The sequence below is a fragment of the Suncus etruscus genome, chromosome 4 (genome assembly GCF_024139225.1).
Source record: "Suncus etruscus isolate mSunEtr1 chromosome 4, mSunEtr1.pri.cur, whole genome shotgun sequence".
Taxonomy (NCBI): Eukaryota; Metazoa; Chordata; class Mammalia; order Eulipotyphla; family Soricidae; genus Suncus; species Suncus etruscus.
Window position 1 is genome coordinate 13,888,241 of NC_064851.1, and position 17,454 is coordinate 13,905,694.

Sequence of the window (17,454 nt, forward strand, 5' to 3'; positions counted from 1 at the left end):
AAAGCTCAGATGCAGTCATGGTAACACTTGCTCAGGAAACTTTCCAAGAAGAAAAGTATTTATGTACACAAATGAAATAAGCAAGTGCTATCCAGAGGAGACTCTAGGACTAGAGAGGCTCAGGGGTATGGTGATGAGTGGAAATCTCTGGGGTCCCCTTGAAGGCAGCTGGACTCCCTCATTCCCACCGTGTGCCTCACAAGTTTCAGCAGAGTTTTCACCCAGCATGGAGTCTAGTCTTGAGGAACCAGGGGGGCGATATTCACCATTCCCCAGCCAGTCCATGGCCTGCCCTGCCACGACCTCCTCCACCACCGAGCTCTGGCACACTAGAGGTCTGGCCCTGCCTGGTGACACAGGGACTCAGATGAGGAGCAATGTCCCTACATGCTGGGTCCCTACAACCAGAGTCAGTCGCATACAAAGTTCTTTGTGAGGGCTGGGTAGAGAAGGGACCCACCTTCACCAGCAATGTCCCCCGGCCATCCCAGTCCATCTGCAAGTCTTCTCCATAGCTGAGACGCACGGAAGCCATCACAGTGTGCTGGATGCGGAGGTCACCTGAGACAGGACCAGGAAGGGACTGAGTAAACTCACAAAGGGTCATGGAGGCAGGTGGGCACGGCCATGAGGCTTAGGGGAGTCCCAGAAGGATGGGTATCCAACTGGATCCCTAGAGAAGGAATGGAGAGCCAGCGGGAGTGTACTATTCCCTATCTTGCCACCAGAGGGAGGTGCAGGTTCTACTACGTTCTTAGTTTAAGCAGCAGCCATGAAAGCAAGCACTCTCCCCCTTTCCAGACTATTAGGGCAAGAGCATAAACAGCCCCTGAGTCTTGGGTCAGCCATTGCAACTGAGCGATGCATATGCAAAGCTGAAGCCATCCTGCCACATTCTGGAGTAAAGAGGTAGGAGGCACACCCTCTTGGCCCTGAACAGGTTATCATGGAAGGTTAAAAGAACGTGGACAGGGGCCTGACCGATAGCACAGTGGTAGGTCATTTGCCTTGCACATGGCCAACCCTGGACAGACCATTTGGTGCCAAGAGCAATCTGAGAACAGAGCACCACCCAGTGTGACCCAAAAACAAAAACACAACAAACAAAAAGAACATGAACAAGGGCTAGGCCCACAGGCCCTGACTCCGATCTCACAATGTAGAATCATAGACCAAAGGCAGGAGGTCTGAAAAACACCCTGAAAGTAAAGGTGGGGATTATGCCCCACCCTGCAAAAGTCACTTATGCCCCACCTTGCAAAAGTCATTGGATGGGAAGGTTTCCACCAAGTCATAGGGCTGCCTGGCTTTTCCCTGTCACAACAACGTAGCCAACTATCCTGAGCCTCTTCTGGACCGACCATCACTTGGGGTCACCCTCACCCCTGTCCTCCTCCCACAGAAGCACAGCCACCCACGCTGCTCAACCTCCACTCACCCCTTGGCTCCCTTCCTCTGCCTCCTCCTCCTTCTTCAACCTCCCTGACCTTGCACGGCCTTTTCCAGCATCCCTCCAGCTGGTCCTCCTCCTGCTCCAGGGAACCCTTCTTCCTGGGAGGGACGCATGCCCTGACCCTTCTACTTTCAACACAAGAGGCCACCAAGCGTGCACAGCTAAGGCAGGCCAAGTGATGGGAGAGGACGAGCCCACCTTGCAGGAGGGGGAGCTGGACATCCTGGCCATCCATGGCCACTCCACCACCATGCTTCAGCTTCACAAGACTGTGGGGCAGTCCTGGCAGGCGAACAGTGGCTGAGCGGGTGCAGACAGCATCGGGGTCATCAGCACACTGCCGAGAGAGGAGCATGAGGCATCATCGTCAGCACACATACCCCAGCTCCAAACTCATTCATCCAAGACCCCAAACCCAGATAGCCTGTGGCCTTGTCTCAGAGACAAGCACCACAGGCACAGAAAGTTCTAGGAACCCTCCACTATCCAACCCACCCCTGCTGCCACTAGAAAATCCAGTAGTCTCGGCCCATACCCACCATCTTCCTGGTAGAAAAATGACCCAGTTCTCCTCTATTAAGTTCTAAAAGAAAATAATGGCCACCGATACTTCCTAGGTAGTCTAATTATGGCCGATCCCTCTGTGACCTTTTCAGAATGGGTGGGGGAAGAGTCCCCTTTCTGCATGAAACTGCAACAGCCCAGTACCCCACCCTACACCCTCTGATAAAATTGGCCCAGCTCCACAACTTAACCTTATCAAACTATCAAGCCACCAGATTTGTCTCAGAGCTATAGATCCTCGGCACCTCAATATTTCATAGTAGTGTTAACCCATCTGATGGGAATGTTTCATAGAAATCTACCAAGTCTCAGGGAGCCTAAGCAGTAACTCAGAGAATCAACTTGCACCCACTACAGCCCAGTAAATCTTTAGATAGTGACTTTCGTAACACCATGGGGAGATTTAACAATTATTCCACATTGACCCTTGTTGATCTAATTTCTGATCATTCCAGTTGCCTTTGTGTTGTAACAAACAATATGAAGTAAATTTGTGCCTGCCAGGGGGCAGGCGAGGGTGGTGGGTGGGAAACTAGACAACTGGTGAAGAGAAGGTCACACTGGGGGGTGGGATTGGTTTCTGAACATTTAATGCCTGAAGCCCTTGTATTATGAATAACTTGGTAAATCAGTGTTAGAACAAAATTAAAAAAAAAATAAAAAGAAAGTATGAAAGTTCTAGTCAGTAGAGCCCCAAGAGGAGAGGGGCAATGATCCTCATCTGATCTATAATTCTTAGATATTTCCTATGCCCATCTCGTTCTCTTTTTTGCAGGGGAGGAGGAGAGAGTAAGAAATTGGGGCTACATCCAGCAGTGTTCAGGGTTTATTCCTGGCTGGTGCTCTGAGAATCAGTAATGGAATCCAGGCACCCTGTATATAAAGCATAAGCTCAAACCATTGAACTCTCTCTGCCCCGAAAAGCTTTTTACTGGTTTGTGCTTCGGTTTTGTTTTGTTTTGCTTTTTTTGCAATAAGAGAGGGAGTCGGGGGCCACACACAGCTATGCTCAGGGCTTACACCAAGCTCTGTGCTCAGGGATTAGGCAGGGACTCAAACCCCTTGTGAAGCCAGGGATAGAACCAGGATGCACTGAATGCAAAGCAAGCACTTCCCCCTGTCCTCTCTCTGATCCATTTGTCAGGCCCATCTCCTGTTTCCTGAGCCTGTGAGTCCAGAATTCTCAGGGGTTCTTCATCATGCCCTCGCCTTCCTCTATCCTCCAAGTCAATAGAACGGATGCCACCCCTCGCAGCCTCACCTGGACTGTCTCAATCATGATGGAGAAAGTCTGGTGCCGGCAGTCCCGGGCCAGCAGGTACTGGCAGACGCCGCTGAAGGTGAAATGTCTGTTGTCAAAGGTCTTGAAGTGGGACTGTCCTGTGACGAGGCACTCCCCTGGGGACAGAGAGCAGGGGCACCATGGAGGATGAGGGGGTCATCTCTGAGGGCCACAAGGCCAGTGCGTGAACCCATGAGCACCCTGTCTCCCAGACCCTCATTATCATCCTTTCCCTCAGATCTTGCAAGAGGCTCCGAATTCTTTGCTTCCTCTTTCAAGGGGACCAAAATTCTGGGAAGTAACAGGTCTAGGTTCAGCCATGAGGTGTCCAGTTCTGCCCAGCTCTGGATTTTGGGGTTCCTCCTCCCCCCGACCCAGATTGGGCCCCTAACAGAGCTCTGGGGAGCTCTGAGCACTGCTGGGGTGACCCGGACATTCCCAGCACCCCACAATCCCAGCAATACTATATGTATCCTCAGAACCTCGCATGGAACTCTGGCCCAGGTTGACAAGAATTACCGGGAGCCCCTCACCTCTTTAATAAAAAAAGAAAACCAATTATACACTGTCTTTCTTCCCTTCATCCTGTGAGTCCTTCAATAAGTTATAGAATCTCGGGGAGGGAGAACATGAATAGACACTCCACCTTTGTAGCCAGCTCTGAATCCAAAGAACACATCCCAAGGACCCAAACTGTGACTGTAGTTGAATCCAGAGTGGTCTGATAAGAGGGAGTACTTGGTGGGTGAGGTCAGTGCTAAACTCTAGACAGAGTGCTCTCCAAGTAGCTCTTCTGAATTGAGGGGTATCTGTTCAAGTTGATATCCAGAGACTCAGGCCAGGACTTGGACACTCAGAGAGCAGCCCTTGGGGATGAGAAGTGAGGAGAATCTACCTGCTCCTTGCATGTAAGGGAAAGGCAGGAGGGGTGCCTGGGAGGGATCCAGCAGGGGAGGCCATGTCAGGAAGGTTGAAAATCAGCAAGAGCAAACAATGAGGCAGGAGTTAGGACCTAAGAGTTGGAGTCGAGAGGAAGGGCTGGTATGCCTGGTGGAGGTCACAGGATGGCTTTTGGCCACTGTTCAAGAAGCCCACAGGATTCTGCAAACAGTCTCCAGCCCTTTGAATGCAAAGTCTTGACCCAGGTGCAGTGATAAGGGTGGGACTCTTCCCCTCCAACTTTCCTCCCTTTCCTCCAAGCCCTCTTATCGGTAGTAAGCACACGGCCTTCCTTGAGCTCTGACAATGCCCAGGAAAAGAGGGGTCACCTGGAAACATGCAAACACCCTAAAAGTCCAAACTTTCCAGGAGAGACCCTGGTACATTCTGATCCAACGTGCTGCTTGTTGCCTCCCGGAGGGATCTGGATTCCAATGTTTCAAGAGAATCCAAGTGTAAAGATTAGATTAAGTTTATATCTCCTGGGTCCAACAGGGGGCAAGATTGCAGGGGACACAGATGGGGTGGACATTGGACACAAGTCAGGGCTTCAGGAGCTAGAATGGAAACCAAAACTTTGCTCACTAACTGCACTGACGCCCACTCAGGATGTGTAGCCCCTTCCAGGCAAAACACACAGTGGCAAAAGGCAGCCTCCAACCAAGGATCCCCACTCCCGCAGCACAATGACAGGCTAGATCTGTGGGAGCAAATCAGGCTAGAGAACCTTTACCTTTCTCCTGAAAAACCCAGGCCCACCCTTGAGAACAACAACAAAAAGCAAGGAGACAGGGACGGAGCCATGGCATAAGCGGTAAGGCATCTGCCTTGCCCTCGCTAGACTAGGATAGATGGCGGTTTGATCCCCCAGTGTCCCATAGGGTCCCCCAAGCCAGGAGTGATTTCTGAGCGCATAGCCAGGAGTAGCTCCTGAGCATCACCAGATGTGGCCCCAAAACCAAACAAAAAAAAAAAAGGAAGAAGAGAGGTTGTTGGCTTTGATAAGGAAGCAATAGCTCTAGAAACACACCCTAGCTTGTCAGAGCGCTGAGATTTCTGCCTTCCATTATCCAAATCTCCACCTGGGGTTCCCAGCTCAGAGCAGAGCAAGTGCCTTCCAGGTAGCTGGCTCTGAGGGCAGAGTGCAATCTCCATCCCCAGCAACGTCCCAATATGCCAGCTAGGGTACACTCCTGCCTTCACAACAGCAAAACAGCAAAGGGCTGGGGAGAAGGGAAAGGAGAAGGAAGGAAAGAAGTGCCAGCCCCTAAATAAAGTGAGACTTTCCTCCAGTGGTAACTTTCCACTCATGCAATGAGAATGGAATCTGCAGCCTATAAAGGTACCAGGCATGTTCCACAGTGCTGTGTGGGCACTCAGAGACTGCTAGGGAGACAAGCTGACTCTCCTCTTGGGACAGGAAAGGAAGAGCCAAGAAATCCAGGAGTTCAATTTGATCCCTCTGCAGACAGGCCTCAGTCAGAGACACTATGGAGTGTGTTCCAGACTACAGAACTTAAGTGAATATTGCAATAGAGTAAAGATGCTTCTCTGGCCCTCAGTTGGTGCTAGTTACCCTCTGCTAATATCTATTAACTGGTCCAATGTACGATGCCTTAAGAAAGGGTCATAAAGAAAAGGTCATGGGCTGGGGCCAGAATACAGCAGTAGGGTGTTTGCCTTGCACATTACCGCCAACCCAGCATGGACCCACGTTCGATCCCCAGCATCCCATATAATCCCTGGAGCCTGCCAGGAGTGATTTCTGAGCGCAGAACCAGGAATAATCCCTGAGCACTTGTCAGGTGTAGTCCCAAAACCAAGGAAAAATGAAAAAAGAAAAGAAAAAGTCATGGGCCAATGAAATAGTAAAGTGGGTCGAGTGTATGTCTTGAACGTCACCAAGCTGGATACAATCCTTGGCATCCCATCCGGTGCTCTGAGTGCTTCCAGGATCGATCTCTGAGTGCAGAGATAGGAGTAAGCCCTGAATACAGCCAGCTGTGGGCCCAAAACAACATTTTTTTAAATGTTTTAAGCAATGTATAGGAGGCAGAGAGATAACACATGCGTGACCTGCACGTAGCTGACTCTGGTTAGATCTTCAGCACTGTATATGTTCCCTCAAGTACCACAATTATGTGGCCCCTGAGCACTGAACCAGGAATCATCCCCGAGAATTACAGGGTGTGTTTCTCTGTTCCCACCACCCCCAAAAGCAATGTATATATCTTCCTTTTATACTTTGCTCTTTGCTCAGAAGCACTAACCATCACTAAAGCTGTCTGAGCATGGTGCCCAAGGATTTTCTGGACACACAATCTCCCAGACTGTAAATACCACTTTGCATGCCCAATGCCAGCCAGGCAAGTGCCAGCCTACAAGGCATGCTGTGGCCAGCAGGGATTTGAAGCTAAGCATTGTATGTCACGCCAAAGTCTGAGCTGGCACCCTCCTATGCCACCACAGGCTGGTTCCTGGAATTTCTCAGAAGCTAGACTTGGCCCTGGTACATATGGGCATGTGCCCAAGGGCACTGGGACACCTGGCTCACATATGTCGCCTCACACCTGGGGCACATAGACGGAAGGTCTATGTGCAAGGGGTGAGAACAGGGGACTGAGGGACTTGGGGCTTCTACTGAGGCCCACCCATCATATGCTCACACCAGACATCCCCAACTATGAGTCTGGGGAGCCATTTCTCTCCATCCAGGAGGCTTCTGGAAAGCTTACTTCAAGACCAACCTAGCTTGGATAATGAGACTGTGTTAGCAATGACAATGAATAAGGGTTTCACTAGCGGGACCCACAGACAAATCAGCCCATCTTTATCAGATGTTTGCTGTGTGTCAGTAACAAAGGTTACTAACAGTCTTGCAGGGGAGCAGGATGCAGGGAGTGGGGTGTAGGCATGGGGGAGTGGCTAATTATCCCCCTTTTTCATCATATAAAAGTAAGGAGGCTGTAACTCCACCCTGGATTTAGGTGTAGCTACCTGAGACCCATCCATTTCTGGGAGGGGTCTTGGGAACCAGATATTATGTGTGACCTTACCTGCAAGACCCCGCCCATTCCTGGGAGGGGTCTTGGAAAAGATAGATAAGCCTTTGAGCCAGGGGATTAGGGTTGTCTGCCCTGCTGGGTCTCTGGCTTTTGGGTCTTTGGCTTTTTGGTCTTTGACCAGCATGGAGGTCAAAGGAAGATGGCTGAAAGGAATTAAGATGCAGGGTAGCTAAGAATGGCTGAATGCTTGAAAGGTTATGAGATAGGCCACACACCTGTGGTGGTCAGGGCATGAATAAAGTTAATGCTTCCTGATGCCTGCCTGTGAGTGAGTTCAATACCCGTCGCTTTCCTAAACCCCAGACCCTCCGGTTGATGGGGGATGAAGCCACGTGGCCGGGGCCTACGGACATCCACCTCCATCCTTCACCATCCAGCACCATCTTTAATTATTTGATTCTACAGGAGGCCACCCAAACCCAAGAGGTGGGATCAGAAATCCAAGCAGACTGCTCGTGGTGTCGGTCCAAGCCACCAACCAGCCTTGGTTCCATGCCACCTTCAGGGCTCAGAAGGTTGGGATCACACTTGTCAAGCATCTTTAAACACTCTTTCCATACACTTCCAGTCCCACCATCCCCATGATTCCATCCAGAACCTGAGAATCTATAAAGAGGGTTTTATTAATCAATAGCAAGCAGCCTCTATCCATGTTAACCCTGCCCAGACACTCGGGGTACAGTGGAGATAAATTTTGCAGAGCAGCCCCTGTGAAGAAGGTTTTGTAGAAGAGGATAAGAGAGGATAAGGGTTATGAAAGGGATAGCAACATGCCTGAGGCTGCTCTACTTACCCACCAAAAAGCAGAAGTGTTCAGAGAGCAGTGTAGGGCTGAAGCACTGTCCCCCGCCCCCCCCCCCCAGTTTTCTGTAGAGATTGAAATTCTCCAGGGAAAATTTTCCCCACACCCCAACTACCCTTCCCCATTCCCAACTCCTGTCTCTCTGCAAGGCACCTGACAAAATGCCTGAGCCTAACCATGGTCCCAGCATCCTCTGCTCATGTCTGAATGTGAGCTTTCCACCCCATGGGTACAGGGGTGTATGGATGTCTGCTCATTGGGGTCTCCAGGACTGCGCAAGTGAAAGATGTCCCACTGGGTCACTTTGGATTTTAGACTTTTAAACAGTGATTGGGGCATCTATCTTGGCTGGTCTCTCCCAATCTTTCCCCTCCCCATCTCCCTGAGGTCAGTTCCCATGAAGGAAGTCAACTCTCAGGTCAGGAGGTAGCCAATGGAGAGGTCCACATGGGGGAGAAACAAAGCCTGCCAACTGTCACGTAAATGACAGTTTCTCACATAAATGACCACAGCCCTGATCATAACCTCACCATAACTCTCTAAGGAAGCTGCAGGTAGAAGACTAACCTATAGCCAAATTCAGACAAAAGCTTGAAATGGCAAATGTCTATAGTTTGGAAAGGCACAGCATTGTATGGGGGACCATTTGTTACACAGCAGTTGACAACTAATACACTCCCATCTTATCTCAGAGAACAGAAACTCAGCCATTTCTAAGGCTTATAGTGTCAGTCCCCCAACTATGACAAAGAACTCCAGGCTGCTTCTTAGTGGAGTAAAAACACAACCTCATCTAGAACTTTCCCACCAGAAGCTCTATCATCAGTCAGCAAATTGTATGTGGGGGAGAGGGCGCATAAAAGAGTCCCACTGCTAGGTCAACCATGTCAAGTCATAGATCTATGCCTGTGTCTTGTAGGGACAAATAAATTGGGAAGACAACAACTGAGCAAACTTCAAAACCATAAAGATACCAGGGGAGGTCAGATATTTGAGAATACAGAGCAAGAGCTTAGTGGTTTTGTTGGCCAAACTTCAAACCACTTAGTGCCCCACAGACTTGGAAATGGTAATCTTCCCATCAAAGCATTACAAAAGTTCTTGCGTCCTTAGCAAAGCAAAAATTTTTAATAATTAAAATTAAAAATTTTTAATTTGAATGGTCAAGGCTTGTATTATCTGCCCTAAACCAAACATTCCATTATGTACATGGTGGGTATTCAAATAGTTGTTGTGAAGCTGAAGGGATAGGTGGATGGGTAAATGATAGATGTGTGGATGGACAGATGGCTGGAGGAATTGATGACAGATAAGTATATGGGTGGAGGGAGAGATGAAAGGTAGATGAATAGATGAATGGATGGATAAATGTTTATTTGGATAGATAGAAGGTAGATTGATAGATGGATAGATGAATGGACGGACAGCTGGATAGATGGATTGATGCTTTCTGGATGGATAGATGGAAGGTATGGATGGATGAATAGACAGGTGGACGGATGGATGGACGGATGGATGGATGGATGGATGGATGGATGGATGGATGGACAGGTGGGTAATGGGTGGATGGATAGATGGATGAGTAGCAGATTCTCCCCCATAGGAAACAGTTTTGATTTGGTTTGATTTGGCTTTGGTTTTGTTATTTGGGTCACACCCAGCAATGCTCAGGGGTTACTTCTGGCTCTGTACTCAGGAATTACTCCTCGAGGTACTCAGGAGAACATATGAGATCTAGAAATCAAACCTGGGTCAGCTACTTGTAAAGCAAAAACCCTACCCTGTGTACTATCACTGTTTCCAGGGACAGCAGTTATTAACAAATATTTATCTGGGCTGGAAAAATAGTACAGTAGGGGTGCGGTGGGGTGTCTGCCTTGTACACTGTCAACTTGAGTCCAATCCCCGGCATCCAGTATGGTCCCCTCAGCACCGCTAGGAGTAACCCCTGAGTGGGGCCAGGTGGGGTCCCAAATCCAAAAACTAAACAAAGCAAATCTTTATCTGGAAGTCAATCTGACAAATGCAATGAACTGAATTCCTAATGTCATCCACTTAGACTCACAGCTACTTGACAAGACAATTATGCAAAAATTAAAGTGTGTTCACAGGTCAATTGCAGCACCTCTGTCTTTCAAGGGGTTCCTTAGGTCTCCACAAAGTGTGAATCTGTTTGGAGTGTTGCCATCACTTACACAAACAATCATTTGTCTCTGTACTTCCAGAATTGTCCAGAAGATAAACCTGAGGTTATCTGGTGCACCAGACCTGGTTGATTAGTTGACCTAGTCATACCGCCCACTTTCCATAAAGCTCCAGCACCTCGTAAGGTGTCAAGTGACTGTAAATTCACCCCAAATATGATCCCAGCTATCTACGTTCAACCCCTGCCAAGCCACCAAAGTCATTGAGTCTCTTAACGTTCAAAGGTGACTGTCATCTGGCTGCTAGCCTTACAGTATTTTGTTGCATCTACAAGCATGGAAATGCACACACACAGTGGGTGTCCAGCAGATGAGATGAAACTGCGCTGGTCTCTATTTACACTTTTTGAAACTCAGAATGATTTATTTTCTTAATAAAAATTTTAAGTGAATCACTTTGAGATACACAAACGTCATTCATGATTGAGTTTCAGTCACACACATCCCATCACATGTGATTTCCAACATACATTTCCTGCCACCAAAGTCCCATTTCCCTCCCACCTCCCATCTTCCTGCCTCTATGACACCTATGACACACATTCTCTCTCTCTCTCTCTCTCTCTTTCTCTCTCTCTCTCTCTCTCTCTCTCTCTCTCTCTCTCTCTCTCCCCCCCCCTTCAAGACTCCACTCAACCACACAGTCACAAGAAACTGAGGCAGAGAAGCAGAGGGGTCTTCTTTTGAGATTCAGAAGTATCATTTCTGCACCCAGATCATTCTGCACCTCAAGGGAAAGAAAAGCACCAGGACCAGGGAAGGGGTCTTCCTGCCACACAGTCCCAAAAAACTGAAGCAGAGAGACAAAGTGGTAATGGGGGGGGGTTTCTTTGTGACTCATGAGATACTCTTTAACTAAGGGTGGGGCTGCTCCAGGCTCACAAAGTTCAGAAAAGATGCTCAGACAAAGGAGGTCAAGGATGAGGCAAGAAAGAAAAGGGGGAGTAACAATAGAGGGTAGGAAGTTGGGGTTAAGTTCTGCGTCTATCTCTTAGCAGCTGTGTGAATTTGGGCAAGTTATTTCACTTCTTCTGGTTCTACTTATTCTTTGTAAGATGAGGAATACATTTTCCCCTGCCTGGGAGGTAAAATGTCACCATGAAGTCATATATATAAAATGCATAGCCCAGGAGAAAATTCCTGGGGCAGGGCAATAGTACAGCCTTGCATACAGCTGACTTAGATTTGATACCCAGCACCCCATATGGTCCTCCAAGCACAACAGGAGTAATTCCTGAGTGCAGAGCCAGGAACTCCTGAATACCACTAGGTATGACAAGAGGAATGGGGAGAAGAGGGAGATGGGGAGGGAGGGGAGAGAAAGAAAGAAGAAAGACAGACAGAAAAAAAGAAAGGAAGGTAGGAGGAAAGGAAGGAAGGAAGGAAGGAAGGAAGGAAGGAAGGAAGGAAGGAAGGAAGGAAGGAAGGAAGGAAGGAAGGAAGGAAGGAAGGAAGGAAGGAAGGAAGGAAGGAAGGAGGGAAGGAGGGAAGGAGGGAAGGAAGGTAGGAGGGAAGGAAGGAAGGAGAAGGAAGGAAGGAAGGAAGAGAAGGAAGGAAGGAAGGAAGGAAGGAAGGAAGGAAGGAAGGAAGGAAGGAGGGAAGGAAGGAAGGAGGAAGGAAGGAAGGAAGGAAGGAAGGAAGGAAGGAAGGAAGGAAGGAAGGAAGGAAGGAAGGAAGGAAGGAAGAAAGAAAGGAGAAAGAAAGAAAGGAAGAAGGAAAGAAAGAAAAAGAAAGAAAGAAAAAAAAGAGAAAGAAAAGAAAGAAAGAAAAAAGAAAGAAAGAAAGAAAGAAAGAAAGAAAGAAAGAAAGAAAGAAAGAAAGAAAGAAAGAAAGAAAGAAAGAAAGAAAGAAAGAAAGAAAGAAAGAAAGAAAGAAAGAAAGAAAGAAAGAAAAGAAAGAATCACTAGAAGAACTAGACTTGTAGGTGTGGGAGAGGCAGTTGCAAATGGCCAAGAATGCAATAAACAGACTATAGTAGAGGCCAAACAGAGAGAAAAGTCAAGGGCAAAGATCAGAAAAGCAGACTTCACTGAAACAGACTTTCCAGAAGAGAAACAGAGTAACAGGAAGTCATTTGGTGGCCTGATTTTTCCCTCCCTCCAGGAGCAGGTCCAAATCTTCAGATCAGACATTCCAGAAAATTTCAGGTTATGCTTGCTTCAAGCTTCAAGTATTCCCAAGCACTCCTTAAGGAACTTTCCAAATAATTGACATTGTCTTTGTGGTGTCAACCATGACCTGAGCGTCTTAAGGTTGATTCTATATTAATTCCCTTGAGCAAAGAAGAATCCCAGAGGAAAAGGACCAAAGAGATCTTTCACCCAGGTGCCTTCTCCTCTTTCTGTTAAGGCAGAAAACCCCAACCCCCCCCCCCCCCCCGCCTGGCAGAGGTGAGCACAGCTGGTCCCCCTGAAACTGGAGCTGTGGCCAGGGCCAGAAGCCAGCCTCTCCTCCCTGCCCTGCTCTCTAGGTGCCTGGGGAAGGGAGGAGGCATATACACAAGGAAAGGTGGGCTGGGGTCAACAGAGTCAGCGCAGGGCCCTACCTGGACATTCTTCATTGCTGCAGATCCACATGCTATTCCGACAGATGCTGGAAGGGAGAGAAACAAAGGTCAGGGTGACTGCAAAAGGGAGAAAAACTTGCTGTTGATGCTGAATGGGGTAGGGGTGGTTGGTGCATTATTTTGAGGTGGTTTGGGTGATACTCAGCAGCTACTCCAGACTCTGTTTTGGGGGTCACTCCTGAAAGTGACTCTGGGGGCCATGTGGCATGAGAAAGCAAACTTGGGCCTTCCACAGGCGAGGCATGTACTGTAGCCCGTTAAGTTGTCTCTAGGGACCAGAAGGATCTGAAGTTGTTCAGGGTGGGAGTGGGAGAGAGAGAGACAGAGACAGAAAGAGAGACAGAGAGACAGAGAATAAAAAGGAGGTAATCTAGGGGAAGCAATTTCCCAAACATATCACCAGTCACTAATGGGTCATCCCTGAATAAACAGGGACAGGTACACAGACACACAAAGACCTACATGGACACACAAAGCCGCACAGACCACACAGACAGACAGACAGACAGACATGGGCACACACAGACACACATAGCCAGTGGAAGAGGCCAGGGAGAACTTCTGAAACAAGAACACACAGTCTAGCTGGGCAATCCCAGGAGGCCCCTTGAGGACCTGCCAATGGGAAAGAGCAAAAGGCGGAGGGTCGAGCTGGAAGAAGGCTCAGTCTTCCTGGGGTACGGGGGCCATGAGCTAGTCAGGGAAATCAAATATTGTAGTTCAGTAGAGTTCAAAGTTCTGGTCAGCCTGGATAGCAGCAGGGAGCCTTGGGAGGCCAGGGCAGAGCTGTTCCTTCCACCAAATAGAGAGAGACAGTGTGTGACTTGGGGACACAGACACAGCCCCGTTCAGAGAGGGACAGTCACTCAGGAAAGCAAAGGACTAAAACTGAGAGATGCTATTTGAATGCCAGGGTCCTTCTGGGCCTGATGGTCCTGCCCTAGGCTGTTTGTCACAGATCCACTATCATGGCCTTCTACCCCTTTCCCTGAAACTCTCTACGTGAACATCTTTACCCTCATCCAGGTGCTAATGTACCTGCCACTTTCCCTCACCCTTGTAACCCCCCCCCTAGTCCTGGGGCATGTAGTTCCAATTACCAGTGTTGCAGGTCTTGTGAGAGGGGAAGACCCAGGAGAGGAACCGCTTCCCGCATTGCATACAGGTAACACTCAGAGCTCTCCACGCACCTGGCCCCGCATCCAGGAGCTGTCTCTCTGAAAAGAGCATTGCGGCCAGATTTAGCTCTTGGCATTATCCCTCATCTCCCACTGTTAGGAAGCCGCAAGGGCACTCAAAGTCTAATGCTTTTTCCAGAAAGCCTGAGACTTAGTCCTTGCACGGTTGGGTCACTCATTTCACCCCATGTGAAAATGGGGGTGATTAATTCCTCTCTTCTGATGGAAAATCCTCAGGATTCTGCTTTTCAGGGACTGTTGTGAGTTAGCCAGCAGCTTCTTCCAGGAAAAGCTAATAAAGTGGGTTGCGACCTCACACGTCCGATGCAAAGGACAGGACGGAAGATTACAAATCCCCAACCTCAGAAGGACAAATGGAACCCTAGGGTTTTCCAGGAGGGAAGTCGTTGAGTCCAAATGCAAAGGATGGGCTCTGGCTTGTTCAATAGGATTTGTCACCAAGCTCCAAAATCTCTTCTCTTTTTTATTTTTTTTTTTGTTTGTTTGTTTTGAGGTCACATCCAAAGGTGCTCAGGACCTACTTCTGGCTCTGCACTCAGGAATCACTACTGGAGGGGCTTCGGGGATCATAATTATTGCCAGGAATCAAACCCAGGACAGCTGCATGCAAGTACCTTGCCTGCTGTACTATGGCTCCAGAGCCCCCAAAATCTCTTCTGAGAAAGACATTCCACTGCCAGATTCTATTTTCAGCTGAGTTCATATGGCCAGAAATAGTTTTCAAATGTTTTAAATTAAAAAAAAATTATCAAAACACCCTCTGTTAGGCCAAAGAGATAGTATACTTACCTTGGCATGTAGCCAACCCTGGCTTTCCATATGGTAATATAATGGCCACCAAGATGGCCCCCGAACCAAAAACTCCCTTCCTCCGTGACTGAATCCCTGACCAAAGTAGAGAAAACAAAACTGCCAGACTGGACCACGCTCTAACCCCAAACCCCACAAAGTCAGGGCAGGAACCCCAGGCCATCCTTCTGACTCCTGGATACGCATGCTTTGGTGGATCCAGTACAACAGGAAAACGGAAATTAAAAACAGATGCCAGATCAGTTTGGACAAAGACCTATAAAAACTGAATAAAAGGCTTCTGATTTATGCCACGGAAACAAAAACAAGGGACATGCATCCGGTTACCCCACCAAGGGTGCTGGCAAGGTCTCAGCTTAGTCCCTAATATGGGGCTGGATTACCAGGGCAGGTGCAGCCATCTACGCAGTCCTCCGCACAACCTTCTTGGATCTTCAGGCTCTGACATGTCCTGGTACAAGGAGGACACACATGCCCCGGTACTCCATGCCTGCTGGGCATGCCGGTCCTGAAATGGAAAATTCAGGTCTCACCCAGGGGCAATTCCCTGAGACAGAGCTTGCAGACGCCCTCTGGTCACACCTTTCTGTCTTTTGGGACTCCCCCCGGTCTATAGTCATCCCAAGGTTCTCTTCTTACTGGAGCCCCCTCCCCTGCATCTGTCATCTTGGGGAAGTCTTGGCTAGATGCAGCTGGCAACTACTGGTTGAGTCCTTAACGGAGATATGCCCAAAAGATAGCAAGAAGCAAATGTAGAGGTCTGCAAAGTCACTGAAATTTCACCCTCACACAAGACTGAATCCACACCATCCAGGATACTGATTGAGCGGTTAACACTCCTTTGCTTCTCTCTGTTCTGTCCTTCATATTTTTCACCTTTTAGAATGATGCTATATCCCTGGGGCTGAGCAAGGAATGAAGGGTGTTTCCCATCCCATCCTCTCTCTGAGGGGTCCCCTTCTGCATGAAATTGGTCCCAGTCTCATTGCCCACCCCAGCCACAGCATGTGTAATCCATCACCGATTGCCTACTCCCTTACCATCTGAGCTTCTTGCCAATTGGACCCCACTGACCTTGTGGAATAGACAGGTGTGAAAACATACCAAACCCTCTTTTCTGGGCTTTTTCACACTTAGTTACAACCCCAGTGCCTTTCTCTTTCACACATCCCAGTTAACTCCTCCATACAATCTTCAAAGGCCATGTTTTTTATAAGGCACTCACCTTATTAGCAGAGGAAAAAGCAGCTAATAAGCACCTTTCTCACACCCCCACAGCCAAGATAAAAGCTCTAATTTATAAGCAGAAAGAATACAAACTGAGAAACTGTGTGTGCAGTGTAAAATTTTGGCCTGTCTTCACCTCTATCTTTCCCAACAATCTCTTAATGATCACTGCTCACCTCACCTCGGACCAACCCATTTACATTTTTTGATCTGTGAAAAGTGGAAGAGGGGCTTTCTACAAGGTGACCTGAGATGCCCCTCCTTAATCACCGTCATTTAGGGATGGTGACAAGGACCCAGGAAGCCCATGAGATTAAGAGATGATAAATACAGTGCCACAAGACAGGATGGAGGGAACGGGAGGCTGGGGAGAGGATGCAAGTTTGTTTAATCAACAGGAAAACCTTCATCAAATCCAGTTGGTCCCTCCAAGATCAGCCCACTCAATAGTGGGGCTCAAGTTCTCCCTGCATCTGCAGAGAGGCCGACATTTAAACAAATTGACTGGACCACTGAGGTTGGATGGAGGTGAAGACAACTTGGAATCTGAAAACCCATGAGGGGAATGGAAATGAACCAAGGCAGGGTGGAGATGGCATGGCATAACCAAGGAAGGTGTGGCATGAGCTGAGAGAGATATTGCATGAACCAATGAGGTGCAGCATAAAGTGAGGGGGCGTGGTATAATCTGAGGGGTGTGGCATTAACCAAGAAAGTATGGCATGAGTGGAGAGGTGTGGCATGAACCAAGGGGTTGTGGCATCTGAGCTGAGGGGCGTGGCGTTGACCATGGAAGGTATGGCATGAGTAGAGAGAGGTATGGCATGAACTAAGGGGGTGTGGCGTAAAATAAAGGGAAGTGGCATTGACCAAGGAAGGTGTGGTGTGAGTAGAGAGAGGTGTAGTATGAACCAAGGGGGTGTGGCGTGAGCTTCGGGGGCATGGCATAATATGAGAGGCATGGCACAAAGAGACTTTTGCAGACCCTGGTCGATTGAGTTGAGATCCCAACATAGTGCGTGGCTGTGACACAGCCCAACGCTTCCTCAGCAGCCCTACCTGCAGAGTATTTCCCAAGGGGGTAGAATTCCTGGTGACTTACGGCACCCGCTGGGCTCCGTCCAGTCGTACAACACCATGCCCTGATGGGCGCAGGCTCGGGCATACTCCTGCAGGGCAGCGCACGGGCACTCTGGCTCCTGCCCACACACACATAGAGCATTTTCACACAGCGCCACGAAGGGTTCGGGGTCCACCAGTGAGTGACAGCGGGCAAACACTGACGCGGTCTTCAGAAGCTGGCAATGCTCCCACAGATCCTGCAGGGAGAGGATGGGGGTGAG

General features: G+C 48.8%; 1 protein-coding gene across 1 annotated transcript in view; it reads right to left on the reverse strand.

Moving 5' to 3' along the window:
* VWF (von Willebrand factor) overlaps window positions 1-17,454 on the reverse strand; it is a 143,793-nt gene that overhangs the window by 92,020 nt on the left and 34,319 nt on the right. Inside the window, 9 exon segments of the mRNA XM_049771928.1 lie at window positions 461-561; window positions 1,652-1,790; window positions 3,279-3,415; window positions 12,855-12,901; window positions 13,976-14,067; window positions 14,070-14,092; window positions 15,268-15,348; window positions 15,351-15,392; window positions 17,214-17,430. Coding sequence (XP_049627885.1) covers window positions 461-561; window positions 1,652-1,790; window positions 3,279-3,415; window positions 12,855-12,901; window positions 13,976-14,067; window positions 14,070-14,092; window positions 15,268-15,348; window positions 15,351-15,392; window positions 17,214-17,430 — 879 coding nt within the window.